The 14634-nt window shown below is 44.1% G+C and overlaps 1 protein-coding gene across 1 annotated transcript in view; it reads left to right on the top strand.

Annotated features, from left to right (window-relative positions):
* Nucleotides 1-12375, top strand: part of skib (v-ski avian sarcoma viral oncogene homolog b) — a 42958-nt gene extending 30583 nt beyond the window's left edge. The window contains exons 2-7 of the mRNA XM_035796360.2: nucleotides 8175-8288; nucleotides 8552-8628; nucleotides 8821-9080; nucleotides 9414-9697; nucleotides 9840-10070; nucleotides 10207-12375. Of these exons, the coding sequence (XP_035652253.1) occupies nucleotides 8175-8288; nucleotides 8552-8628; nucleotides 8821-9080; nucleotides 9414-9697; nucleotides 9840-10070; nucleotides 10207-10377 (1137 nt within the window). The 3' untranslated portion in view covers nucleotides 10378-12375. The remainder of the gene's footprint in view (nucleotides 1-8174; nucleotides 8289-8551; nucleotides 8629-8820; nucleotides 9081-9413; nucleotides 9698-9839; nucleotides 10071-10206) is intronic.
* Nucleotides 12376-14634: the final 2259 nt, after the last annotated feature.

The following is a 14634-nucleotide window of genomic DNA, read 5'->3' as shown; positions in this document are numbered from 1 at the left end:
GATGTCAGACAGAGGTACCACTATCACACTTAACTCTGTGCCTGTCCATTTGGCCTGTCAATCACTCAGACAACAGAGGGCCAATCCCCACTAAGTAGCAGTCTCCCTATCATCAATCATCCAGCCCTCCACTTGAAACACTGTACTACAGTACAGTGTGTAACCAGTGTAGCCTTTCTGTTTGGTGGAGTTCTAACTCCCTAATGGAATTGCCTGGTGCCTGGTATGTGATATAATGGTCTGTGTATTCAGAGCTGTAACTATTTGGGTTGCGGAGAGGTTAGTCAGCAGGGTGTCCTCCCACTCTGCCTAGAGTGGGTGAAAACACGCTTCGGTGGTGAAATGTCTCTTCCTTATGTTTTAAAATACAGTTTACCAAGGCAAATATGATTCTTTGTGTTCTGAATCGTTCTGTGGGGTCTTTCTCTAACATATCGTTAAACACTATGTCCAAGAAGTTTGATTTCGTAAGCTAATACATCTGGTAATTAGCGGCGAGTTCTGGTGAGACAGTGGCGACCCCTTTCTGGCAGCGACTTTCGAGGGTTTGACATGTTGGTGGCGGTTGTCTGCAAAGTTGTTTCGGCGGGTCGCAAAAAGTCTAATGAACATATTATTATTATCATCACAGAGATACGCTTGTTTTTTTGAGGAATCGTCGAAAAAGAAAATATTTCGCATTCATATGAAAGGCCGTATCCTAAAATATGAAAATACTACATGCCATATTTTATGTCCTCCGGATTCGAGAAGAAAGATGACGAGTTCAATGGTAAATTAGCCTTAATCTTAATCTTAATCTTCGCATAGTATCCAGCCTAGCTGACGCAATGCTACTTTCCCGATTTTTGACCAGGTGTAATTATTTACCCTAGTTTTGGACATCCTACAAGGGTTAAAACACCAATAACTCTTGAACGGATTATGATGGAGACATGAGGTTTGGGCCATTGGTTTTCTTAGAGGACTATTTATTTTACCCATTGGTTTTCTTAGAGGACTATTTATTTTACCCATTGGTTTTCTTAGAGGACTATTTATTTTACCCATTGGTTTTCTTAGAGGACTATTTATTTTACCCATTGGTTTTCTTAGAGGACTATTTATTTTACCCATTGGTTTTCTTAGAGGACTATTTATTTTACCCATTGGTTTTCTTAGAGGACTATTTATTTTACCCATTGGTTTTCTTAGAGGACTATTTATTTTACCCATTGGTTTTCTTGGAGGACTATTTATTTTACCCATTGGTTTTCTTAGAGGACTATTTATTTTACCCATTGGTTTTCTTAGAGGACTATTTATTTTACCCATTGGTTTTCTTAGAGGACTATTTATTTTACCCATTGGTAAAAAAAAAAATATATATATATATGCGTTTTTGATTGGTTATCCAGTGATATTTTAATCGTGTTGATATTACTACTAATCTGTGGGATTCAAATGTAGGCAGCCCAACACTGGATTTACTGTCTCGTGATGGTGGCAGTGTGCTTATTGCTGCTACAGTCTTTCATGTTGAATGGCCAGATTGACTAATCTGTGGAAATTCAGGTTCTCAGGCAGGACACGTTAGGGGATGGGAGGGATGATGGGTTCTTTATGTGCGTCATTTAGCCTAGTTCCTCTCTGGAACTGGGTGGAATTATTATCACCAATGGAAAAGATATTGCTCTGACTGAACGTGCATTATTGTCATAGGTAGAAGAGCTCACTAATCTGGACTGCTAATCATATGCATCAAATACAATTTGATATATTAGACTGATGTTATAATCATCTGCAAAGTAGGTGTAAATGTGCGAGTAGCGCTTTAAGAAATTGATGTTTGTGCATAGTATGGGTTGAATCCTAACACAATCCTAACACAACCTTGCATCGTTGTCAGTAGGTCTGCATTGACTGTGTGCATTTTTGCCCTATGAGAGCGTTAATGGCGCATTATAAAGGAATGTTATAAAGGGTTAGTCGTCTTTCTTCCTCTCATTAACCAACCAGCATCCCCTTTGGCTTCCTGGTTAGCACTGCAGCTGTTCCTGCATTGTAAGTGAACTAAATGTGAATAGAAGCATAAACGTGTGTGTGTGTGTGTGTGTGTGTGTGTGTGTGTGTGTGTGTGTGTGTGTGTGTGTGTGTGTGTGTGTGTGTGTGTGTGTGTGTGTGTGTGTGTGTGTGTGTGTGTGTGTGTGTGTGTGTGTGTGTGTGTGTGTGTGTGTGTGTGTGTGTGTGTGTGTGCGTGTGTGCGTGTGTCCGTGCTCTCAGTTGCACACAAACACGGTACTGTATGTTCTAGCACATCAAACCAATAGTGTACTGTTTATTTTTCCAATGCAACAGACACAGTCCATATGGACTGCTCCGAACAGGCATTCTGGGAATTTGACACTATGTCTGTCTAAATATACACCACTCACAGAACACGTTTCATGTCCAAAGATATCTGGGACTCAGAACCATACCAAACATGCTCATACGAATAACATGTCATCTGTGAGGATATCTTTGTCATGTCATTTTTAGCCATGTTTGGATAAGGCCTACAGCACTTGGAATTATGAACCAGCCCGCTTCCTTTAGTGAAATCCCTCTGTTTTATCCAGGAGGCCAGCTGTTTTCGCCATAATGAGAAAGCGGACACAGACACGTGATGTTGTTTTGGTTGCTATATTTGAGCTGAATTGGATTTGCTTCCTCCTAGTTACACTGTCTGTTGCCTGCCTGGGACATTAGAGGAGTCCACTGTTGTCCGGCTCATTCCTGATCTCCATGGAAATGTGACATATGAATGTATTTGGATGTAAGAGCAATGGTTCTCTCTACCCCCCCCCCTCTATTGTTTTTACATTTATGTAGTTCAGTCCTTGAGCTGTTCTTGTCTATTCATGTTCTGTATTATGTCATGTGTTGCGTGGACCCCAGGACCCCTGCTGTGAACGCAGCAGCTAATGGGGATCCTCGTAAAATGCTGAAGTCTGACTGGTTCCTTTGTTTATAGACCTAGACACTCGGCAGCGTTGATGGGTCCACTGCAGCTCACGTGTAAGGGAGTGTGGAAAGGCGGGGGGATGTGATAGAACCTTTCGTCCTCCAACTTGGCTCTACGTGTCAGACTTGCTGCTGCAGTAGGTCAGTAGGTCAGATATGAAGGTCAGATACAGTAGGTCAGATATGTAATGGACAGAGCAGGTCTCGGGCTGTCCCGTCTGCAGCTCCGACCTATCTGAGTCTCAGATCCCCACAGACAATTAGGACAAACAAATCCAGGTCGCTTTGCTGCCGGGCTGTTCTCTGCTCACGACAGCACCTATCCTTTTTCTGCGTGTCTTTGCGGCACGTCGACGGCGTGGCCATGCTGTTGCAGCTCAGGCCACCTTCTCCCAGGATCCCCTATTGTTGTCACGCTTCGATAGCCGCGTCACCCCGACACACTTTAGCTCAGACGGTGTGAATCAGGAAGGGAAGTAGCCTAGACATTTGGAGAATGGTAACGGAGGATTCGGAAGTCTAGAGACTCAGAGGTTTGGTAGCACGGTGCATTGTATTTAGGCGTGGTGCATATGCACATGTAAGCCTGACACCAATCAGCTCATCGCAGCCCAGCTGTCATTTAGGAGGTGTGTCCACCAGTCTTAACCTGAATCATGGGACTGTCCTTCCTACACACAGATACCATGAGCACTGAATAGAGGCCTATAGACTTTCCCCTGGACATCCCAGCCCACCCAGGCCCTGCCTCAGACCTCTCTGCCAGAGAGGAAAGGGCGATGCGGGAGGTTCCAGTCTCGACTAAATCTGTCCAAAATAAACCCAATACGTTTCTATGGGTTTATTTTGGACGTGAGCTTGTCGCCTGCCTTCCCGCCTTTGGGACAACGACTCCAGGGTGGACACGTGAGCATGTGGCTATTATAATAGAGATCTCGGCTTCTGCCCGCTCTCATACGTCCCATTAAGGCTGTTTCCCCGGGTGAGCTCTGCCAGTTGGTGTGCCCTTGAGCGAGGCAGAGCCCTTCTAAGCACACTCAGATCTAGGGATTACAGTGAGGGGTTTAGTTGGGGGAAAGGAGTCTGAAATGTGAAACTGTTGTGGTCGTGTTGCTGTGTATTTAATGCCATGCAATCATGCAGCATGCTGTGGTATTGTGTGACGGAGGCCCGGGGAAGTTCAGCTGGGGAACTATTTTTGGCCGTTTCTGAGTGCACTCCTGTGTTTTGTTTTTAGATCATTCCATTTGAGATTTTAGTTTGTGCTTCGGCAAATGCTAAAGGATTAGACGTTTTAGCACTGCTTTCACAGCCAATAGCGTGACAGACATGACACATTCAAACAACGAGCAGCTGGGGCCAATTCAATTAAATTGATCCTACCCACGTTGTACGTTAAATTTAACCTCGATATGCAGTGCATTCAGAAAGTATTCAGACCCCTTGACTTTTTCTAAACTGTGTTACGTTACAGCCTTATTCTAAAATGTATTAAATACATTTTTTCCCTCATCAATCTACACACAATACTCCATAATGACAAAGTCAAAACAGGTTTTTATAATTTTTTGCAAAAAAATACCTTATTTACATAACTATTCAGAGCCTTTTGAGCTTAGGTGCTTCCTGTTTCCATTGGTCATCCTTGAGATGTTTCTACAACTTGACTGGAGTCCACCTGTGGTAAATTCAATTGATTGGACATGATTTGGAAAGGTACACACCTTTGCCAAAAGGCACCTAAAGGACTCTCAGACCGTGAGAAACAAGATTCGCTGGTCTGATGAAACCAAGATTGAACATTTTGGCCTGAATGCCAAGCATCACATCTGGAGGAAACCTGACACCATCCCTACGGTGACACATGGTGGTGGCAACATCATGCTGTGGGGATATTTTTCAGCGGAAGGGACTGGGAGACTAGTCAGGATCGAGGGAAAGATGAACGGAGAAAAGGACAGAGAGATCCTTGATGAAAACCTGCTCCAGTGCGCTCAGGACCTCAGACTGGAGAGAAGGTTCACCTTCCAACAGGACAATGACCCTTTGCTCACAGCCAAGACAACGTAGGAGTGGTTTCATGACAAGTTATTGAATGTCCTTGAGTGGCTCAGCCAGAGCCTGGACCTAAACTCGATCGAACATCTCTGGAGAGACCTGAAAATAACTGTGCAGCGACGCTCCCATCCAACCTGACAGAGCTTGAGAGGATCTGCAGAGAAGAATGGGAGGAACTCCCCAAAATACTGGTGTGCCAAGCTTGTAGCGTCATACCCAAGAAGACTTGAGGCTGTAATCGCTGCCAAAGATGCTTCAACAAAGTACTGAGTAAAGGGTCTGAATACTTAAATGTGATGTTTCAGTTATTTATTTATTTATTTATTTCGTCCATTTTAGAAGAAGGCTGTAACGTAACAACATTTGGAAAAATGTTAATGGGTCTGAATGCTTTCCGAATGCATTGTATATTTGTGTTTCCGAAAGCATTTTGCAGTTCTCACCCAGCAGTTTGCATTTTACTATAATACTCATTTGTTGATTGGGCCTGTAGTTGGATCAATAAACTCAGTCAATCAGTCATTGCTTATCAGATCCATGTCAAATGAAGTAAAACAGCATTCCCGTCTTCTATCACACTCCAATTGGCATCTATTGGCGAACGACCGTTCTCACTGTCAGATAGTCCACTTGGAATGCATGGTGTTTATGTGTCTGTTGACAGTTCTAGTGGTGTTAGTGCGATTTGCCATGTGGATATTTGCTTATCACTGTATTACCACACTATTATAGGACCGTCGTTTCCAGACAAAGCATGTCTGCACTGTTAGCTCCTGTTTAGCCTACGGGTTTACTTTGAAATGGTCCCCCCTTTATGGTTCCTCAAAGAAATGTCCTACAATAGCGAGTTGAAAAGGACATTGCTTGAATGGACTCTTTAAGAGGAGGCTGTACTTGGCCTTCAAGTACACATTCCTCCAGCTCAGTGCTTCCTCTGTGGTCCCGCTCTCCCCCCACAGCCCGCCCCCTCCCTTGCACTCACCACTCCGTTCCCCGTTCCCACAGGGGCCCTGGCCAAAGCAAACTCCTGCGAGGAAGTCTCCCCCTCCCTTTTTCTCTACCTCCCTCTTTCCCTCCTCTCTCTCTCTCTCTCTCTCCCTTCACTCACTCACTCCATCCTTAGAGGGGCCATGTCGGGTAGTTTGGGCTAGGATTGCAGTGAGGGTAATGCAGTCATGGCATGTGGTGTGCATCCAGGAGGAGGCTGTTGATGTCTCTGATGCTGTGTCTGTGTGGCCTTGTTATGGCTGTGATGTGGTGCTGAGTAAAGCCCGTGTGGCTCCTCTCCTGTGAGATCAGTGTCAGATTTAGCCAGCAGGTCCCCTGTGGTGTCTGGGAGGGTCTGTTTTCTAACTCTGTTATGTCTGGGGCTCCACGTTTTCCTGGAGCTGCAAACCTCAGGGTAGAAATAGTACCAGACAGACAGACTTTGTTGGGAAAACAACAGCAATGGCAGTAATTACAGACTCCGGGTTTCGACCACTCTCTGCTTTTTTCCCGAAGAACTCTGGCCTTGAGTGAGGCAGGTGAGGGTTCGAGTCATCGTGGAGTCAGCTGGAGGTCGAGGTGAAATGTCCCGAGCACTAACCTCGCAGTCTGCTGCCTAACTGTGTGTGTGTCTGTTTGTGTGTGTGTGTGGTTAGACACTTAGAGAGGAGACAGACGTTTGAGTCAGGGAGGGAGACATGAGAGGAGTGTCCAGACAACCACAGTCATGCCCTCTGCACTTGGGCCTTGTATGATTGTAGCTTCGTGGGCCAGAGGCGCAGCAGAAATGACAAGGTTGCGTGGCATGTTTTAGTCTGAGCGCCATCGTACGGTAGACCGAGGCTGGCAGTGCAGTGTGAGACCTGACTGACTGACACCTCCCCCTTGTGATACATTGCCAGAACCACACACTGCTTCTAAGCTAATTAGAACCGTGAGACAGGGTTAAATTACACCAAAGGTGTCAGTCAGTACCAAAGGCAATTTATCTTTCTCCCCTCAACATTATTACCATGTCCAAGTGGTACACCTTTCAAAAGGATATAGTGGAGTATATTTTCCATTCAGACTAGTATATACTTTTATGTTAATTTTATGAGGCGGCAGGTAGCCTAGCGGTTAACAGTGTTGGGCCAGTAACCGAAAGGCCGCCGGTTCGAATCCCCGAGCCAAATAAGTGAGTAATCTGCCGACGTGCCCTTGAGCACTTAACCCTAAGCCGCTCTGAATAAGAGCCTCTGCGAAATGACTCAAATGTAAATGATACATCCACAGTATATTCAGTCATGATTTCAATTGAAACATCCATTGAAAAGAGGACTCTTTGAGGGAGAATGTCATAGTAGTGAGATAAGTAAGATAACTCACAGGTCCGAGCAGGCCTCTCCCACTTCCTAGGTAAACTTATCCGCATCCTGACAAGTGCAGACCTGAGGCCAGTGGCTAGATTACTCTGTCTCACCACTGAAGCCAAAAGAGCCGCACACACGGTCACTTCCTGGATCACTGTTACACGGCCAAACCTGCTGCAGCTGTGAAGCTCAGGGAGAAAGAGGGGAAAAGGAGAGCGAGATGTTTGGGTTAGCTCGTCGTGTCTTCATCTGAAAAACGTATGCACTCGCTCTGGATAAGAGCATCTGCTAACGTAATCTTGCTCAGCGAAGTGAGTTGGGTGAAATATTGCGTGACTCTACGATCAGAGCCGCAGGTAGAGTGGCACCGGCTTCACTCCAGTTGTCTATCAGGTTACAGAAACACTATTCTCTCCCACACAGAGAGTAGCTCCCCTGCACCTGCTGTCGCCTCCCGTACTCAACCCCAGAGCCCCCAGCTCACAGCCAGACCTCACCCCGATAGAAACGTCTACCCCCCCCCCCACACACACACACACACGGGATTAGGGCCGCTAGCTGATTCTGTATGGATGAGACTATTTGGACACATGGATGTTTCTCTGAAATACACCTCAAGTTGAATGATGCCAACTACAGTATCGAACACCGCTGAAAGGGGACGTTGTGTCGCGACATTTGAACTATCTACCTACGACTTGTGCAGTACAAGCGTGTTACGGACTACTCCGGTAGACGAAGACGGTGATCATTTAATAGTCTCTTCCGTGTCTCTTTCTCTTCTCTCTTTAGCCGTACAGCCCAGTTCCAGCCAAGAAGTTCAAGCTGGAGAAAACACACTCTCCATCTGCTGACAAAGAGAAGCAACCCGATTGGCTACAATCTCTATCAAAGTCAGGGAACAAGGTTTGTTCGCTCATGTTCTCTCTTGATTGGGATAAATGTGATTTGCTGTAAGGCTAAGGGTCAGGGCCATCCTACACAGAGAGTCCTTGTTACCTTACCTCATACATATGAGCCCTGTAATTCAGTCAGTTAATTAGGTTGTCAATAGTCTCTTTACCAACCAGTCTACATTATGATCATCATGTACCTTTCCAAGGATGTTTTTTTTTTTTATTCCCTGTTTCATAACTGTATTATAATGTCAGAATCCTATCTGTTTCCAGGATCTGAAACCGGTCCAGCTGAAACAGAGGCCGTCAGCCTTCCGCCCCTGGTCCCCCAGAAGTACATCTGCCGAGAGGTGAGTCAGAGACAGTCATGCTGTCATGGTTTCTCTCATCCTTTTCACCACACCACGGTAACGGACTGTCAGCCTTATAACACATTGAGGTAGCATTCCTAAGGAATTATCGCATAGCAATGACCGATAACCACGTTTTTAACCCGTTGCTATGATATTGTTGAACTAACTCGTATTTTCTTATCATAACAGATCAAACCACAAAAATGTGGACACGTCTGTGGTGCCCAATGTGGCCCCAGCTCCGTTGGCCAACCAGAGAGAGGAGCAGGCCCCAGTGGGCCACAGCCAGGCTCCAGGCAGGGGAGACCAGCACATCAGCTCCGGACCAGCATCACAGTGTGGAGACTCACAGCCTGGGCCCAGACTTGTTCACATCAACACCAACACAGGCAACGGTGTGGAGGAAATGGAGACTGACGGGGAGATTGAGGTGGACGACTGTGATGACTGTGAGTCATGACACACTGTTGTTCAGACATTCTGTAAGAGATATAGGGCACTAGGACACACTCCAATACTCAAGGACGGGCAACCTAACCCGAGCTAATACGGCAGCAAGACTTTCTGTGGAAATGAGAGTCTTTACCATACTGGAAGTGGGCTATGGTTAGTTTGCCTGATCCCTGTGAGAGGGTGCCATCTAGTGGCTGGTCTGTGCAGCACAGAGCACACAGGGCAGTCTCAAGTCAGAAGATTTTACCCAGCAGCAGATGTCACTGCTGTTCCAATACTTTTTTAGGCTTCACCCTATAAACATATTGTTTTATTTTTCTGTCTTTCAGACCCACCATCGGTCCCCTCCTTGGCATCCCCCCCATCTGCCTGCTCCAGTATGTCCTGGACCCTGACCCCCCAGACCACAGTGAGGCCCCTGGAGAGTCCAGCCCGGCTGGTATTACCAGGGTCACCTTCATGCCCAGAGCTGGACACACTGAGACAGACCCTGTATGGAGGTCTTGACTCCAAGGAGGCCAGGGAGAAGTTCCTGCAGGAGATTGTTAAGATGAGAGTGAAGCAGGAGGAGAAGCTGGGGGCAGCGCTGCAGGCCAAACGCAGCCTTCAGCAGGTAAACCTCCCACTCAAGATCTAAAATGGCCGCCTTCTGGCACAACATTTTTTTTACCGTTTCTTCACGTGTACAACGTGTATTTTGTGACACAATCTTCAGGACACAGCAGAATATTAACATTTATGTTTTCCACCCACAGGAGTTGGATTTTGTGAGGGTGTCCAAGAAAGGGCGTCTTCGAGAGGCCATCGAGGCCAAGCGCAACCTGAGGAAAGAGATAGAACGCCTGAGCATGGAGTGGGACAGGAAGATGAGGGAGGCGGACGAGTCCCGTGGCCATCTGAAAAGAGAGCTGGAGAGAGAGAGACAGACACGAGTCTGCGACAAAGGCTGTGAGGCTGAACGCCTGCGAGCCAAGTACTCCACACAGGTAGGACCAAGATCCTTCTGATATAGCCTGCACACATAGGTTATCATACAGAAGGAATCACACACACACACACCTAATCAAGAATAGTTCGAGTCACGGCATGTGCTTCCTGACCGACGTCCACCTTCCTTTCCAGATCGAGGAGCTGCAGGTTCAGCTGCAGCAGGCGGAGGCGGACCGAGAGCAGCTGAGAGAGGAGCTACAGCAGGAGAGGGAGGCGCGGCAGAGCCTGGAGAGGGTGGTCAAGGACCTGCAGGCTCAGCTGGGAGACCGACAGGACAACGCCAGGAAACCCCCAACACACTAACGCAGAGACACAGAGACAGACACAACATCTCGCTGGATCCTTAAGATGCGCGCGCGAGACAGTGTGTGGCCGGAACTAGAGGCCTAACGCAAGAGGGCGGATACAGAATGCACTGCGCCCTCTTGTTTAAGGAAACGAAATTCACCAAATTGAAAGATGTTTGTGGGAGACAAAAGACGAGAGGTTTTCATAGAATTTTTAAAAATGCATCTTCCGGTTATTGATATGATAGAAATGGACGTTAATTGTAATAATATATGACCTTTATAAAATGGAAGTGGACAGAAGCATGAATTCGCATTGTTGTACAGCCTACAGAAGATAAGAAAGAAGGTCTATGGAAGACACCTCACAAGTGACTTTAGAGCCCTCAGTCAGATCCCTGAAGCTGTTCAAGGATTTTATTTTGGTATAAGCTATTTAAAATGTACGAATATAGCTACATAGTGTTACTTGAATATATAGGGGAAAGAGAAGTGATTGTTTTCACGAAATGACAGTAGCAGGTGTAACTCCTGCTAGTGCCACGGAATTTCGGTACACTTTAAGGTATTACAAAGCCACTGGAAACAACGGACACCAGTATACCACTATTGACTTATTTTTTTTTTTTCAATCAGTCAGTTTGCTTAATAATTCAAATGTTTTCTCTCTTCTTTTTTTCCCGAGGATGTACAGGACATGTTGCGTCAGCAGCACTGCTATCCTTCAGGCGACGCTCACATACGTACATATTTACACATTCACGTACGAACGTATACATGTATGCGCCAGCTCCTCTACCGTGTGTATTTGTGTTCTTGTATTTGAAGCCTGAAGTATTTGGGGATTGTGTGGCCTGGAATCAGTTCCACGCACCTTTTGTTCTCATCTTAAATCTTTTATGAAAGTGCTACTTTTGAACCATTCTTATTCCTTACACTTTAATTAGTCTTTTTGAAAAGAGTTTTTTTGAGATACAGTATATTGTGTAATGAAACCAAACTATGTGACAAATGTTTAAATGTGCTTGCCCGTGCTAGAATGGAGTTCTGCCCGGTAAATCTAATGTTACCCACATAAAACACCTTTGATATAGCTTTCTCTTTGGTGAATTGAGGTGTTTCTGATTTTGTATCGAGTACTGTAAAATAATTTGTATTCCGAAATCATTTGCTGCTTGTCAACTATAAGCATACATTTTTAGTCACTGGTTTTCGGGCTCTTTGAAAAAGCAACATGTGCCGTTTCAATGAACAACATTTCTACATATATATACAAAATATGGATATATATTTTTGTACTTTACGAAAAGGAATTGCACTTTTTAAAAAGAAGATTTGCATTGTGCATTTAACTCCCTCACGTTTTTCAACTCCCAAATGAACACTTTCATTCAACGAACCTCTAATGTAAATACAACGTTCAAGAATGATATTGTAAATAAGATATTTGTCAATACGTTTGCTTGCTTCACACTTAAATTGCATACGCATATTATTTTGGCTCTTACTTGAAACCAATAGAAACTCTATATTTGAAATGTTATGATTATAGTTTCATTATTGTTTCCCTTCGATATCACCTGAAATCAATGGGCATTTAATAGAATGGATTATGGTTATCTTATTTGATGTATTGTAAAGGTGTCTCCCAAAACCCAGACCAAAATTTTTACCTGAGGACGATATCTCACCATCAACCGATTTATCCGACTTATCAGACAATGCTAAAGCTCCTATTTTAGGATAAATATTACCCCTTCTTTGGGTTTCATTCCTAGGTGCCCTCTTATGTCTTGTAGAAGAAAAATACTTTTACGTCTTATGTGTCAGTTACTTTTATCCTCTCCCACTGAATACCTGTTGGGTACAATGTACTAGCAATATACATTGTGTTGATGCTCTTTTATTGTAGTTTTGGTTTGGAAGTGGGGTTTGTTTTTGCCGCTTTTGTTTCAATGTTTCTTTTTTCTTTGGAAAAACTGTATAAATAGCCATTAAAATCAAATCAACCATATTCATGAGTGTGTTTTATATTTTATTACAGTCAATGAGTTACACAGAGTGTAACACTGTTACCACGTTTCCAGTTGTATTAGTTGTGTGTACAGTGCCTTCAGCAAGTATTCATATCCCTTGACGTATTCCACATTTGCTGTTTTTCAGCCTGAATTCAAATGAATTCGAAATATACACATACTACCAGTCAAAAGTTTGGACACACCTACTCATTCAAGGGTTCTTTACATTTTACTATTATCTACATTCTAGAATAGTAGTGAAGACGTCAAAACAATGAAATACAGTTGAAGTCGGGAGTTTACATAGTGAAGACATATGCAGTGATGTCGTAACCAAAAAAGTTTTCAGCAAATCAAAATATACGTTATATTTGAGATTCTTCAATATAGCCACCCTTTGCCTTGATGACAGCTTTGCAGACTGTTGGCATTCTCTCAACCAGCTTCATGATGTAGTCACCTGGATTTCAATTAACAGGTGTACCTTGTTAAAAGTTCATTTGTGGAATTTCTTTCCTTAATGCGTTTGAGCCAATCAATTGTGTTGTGACAAGGTAGCGTTGGTATACAGAAGATAGCCCTATTTGGTAAAAGGCCAAGTCCACATTATGGCAAGAACAGCTCAAATAAGCAAACTGGCTCTCATGAGGACCGGCACAGGAAAGGAAGACCCAGAGTTGCATCTGCTGCAGAGGATAAGTTCATTAAAGTTAACTGCACCTCGGAAATTGCGGCCCAAATAAATGCTTCACGAAGTTCAAGTAACAGACACATCTCAACATCAACTGTTCAGAGGAGACTGCGTGAATCAGGCCTTCATGGTCGAATTGCTTCAAAGAAAACACTACAAAAGGACACCAATAAGAAGAAGAGACTTGCTTGGGCCAAGAAACAGAAGCAATGGACATTAGACCAGTGGAAATCTGTCCTTTGGTCTGATGTCCAAATGTGAGATTTTTGGTTCCAACCGCCATGTCTTTGTGAGACGCAGAGTAGGTGAACGGATGATCTCTGCATGTGAATCATGGAGGAGGAGGTGTGATGGTGCTTTGCTGGTGACACTGTCAGTGATTTATTTAGAATTCAAGACCCATTTAACCAGCATGGCTACCACAGCATTCTGCAGTGATATGCCATCCCATCTGGTTTGCGCTTAGTGGGACTATCTATTTTTCAACAGGACAGTGACCAAACACACCTCTAGGCTGTGTAAGGACTATTTGACCAAGAAGGAGAGTGATGGAGTGCTGCATCAGATGACCTGGCCTCCACAATCACCTGACCTCAACCCAATTGAGATGGTTTGGGATGAGTTGGACCGCAGAGTGAAGGAAAAGCAGCCAACAAGTGCTCAGCATATGTGGGAACTCCTTCAAGACTGTTGGAAAGGCATTCTTGTGAAGCTGGTTGAGAGAATGCCAAGAGTGTGCAAAGCTGTCATCAAGGCAAAGAATCTCAAATATAAAATATATTTTTTATTTGTTTAACCCTTTTTTGATCACTATGTGTGTTATTTCATAGTTTTGATGTCTTCACTATTATTCAAAATAAAGAAAAATCCTTGAATGAGTCCCAACGTTTGACTGGTACTGTATATTTTCACCCATCTACGCACAATACTCCCTAATAACAAAGTAAAAACATGTTGTTTGATAATTTTGTAAATGTATTGAAAACTAAATACAGAAATATCTCATTTACATAAGTATTCACACCCCTGAGGCAATACATATTAAATTCATCTTTGGCAGTGATTACAGGTGTAAGTCTTTCTGGGTAAGTCTCTAAGACCTTTGCACACCTGGATTGTACAATACTTGCCAATGATTAATTTCAAAATTCTTTGATCTCTGTCAAATTGGTTGTTGATCATTGCTAGACAACAATTTTCAAGTCTTGTCAAAGATTTTCAAGCAGATTTAAGTCAAAACTGTAACTTGGCCACTCAGTAACATTCACTGTCTTCTTGGTAAGCAACTCCAGTATAGATTTGGCCTTGTGTTTAAAGTTATTGTCCTCCTGCTGAAAGGTGAATTCATCTCCCAGTGTTTGATGGAAAACAGACTGAACTAAGTTTTTCTCTAGGATACTGCCTGTCCTTAGCTCCATTCCGTTTATTTTGAATCCTGAAAAACTCCCCAGCCCTAAACAATTACAAGCATATGTAACAGTATAACTTTAGACCGTCCCCTCGCCCATACCCGGGCGCGAACCAGGGACCCACTGCACACATCAACAACAGTCACCCACGAAGC

This window comes from Oncorhynchus keta, chromosome 21, assembly GCF_023373465.1.
Source record: "Oncorhynchus keta strain PuntledgeMale-10-30-2019 chromosome 21, Oket_V2, whole genome shotgun sequence".
Lineage (NCBI taxonomy): Eukaryota > Metazoa > Chordata > Actinopteri > Salmoniformes > Salmonidae > Oncorhynchus > Oncorhynchus keta.
The sequence above is the reverse complement of the archived record's forward strand: the minus strand, read 5'-3'. Positions and strand labels throughout refer to the sequence as shown.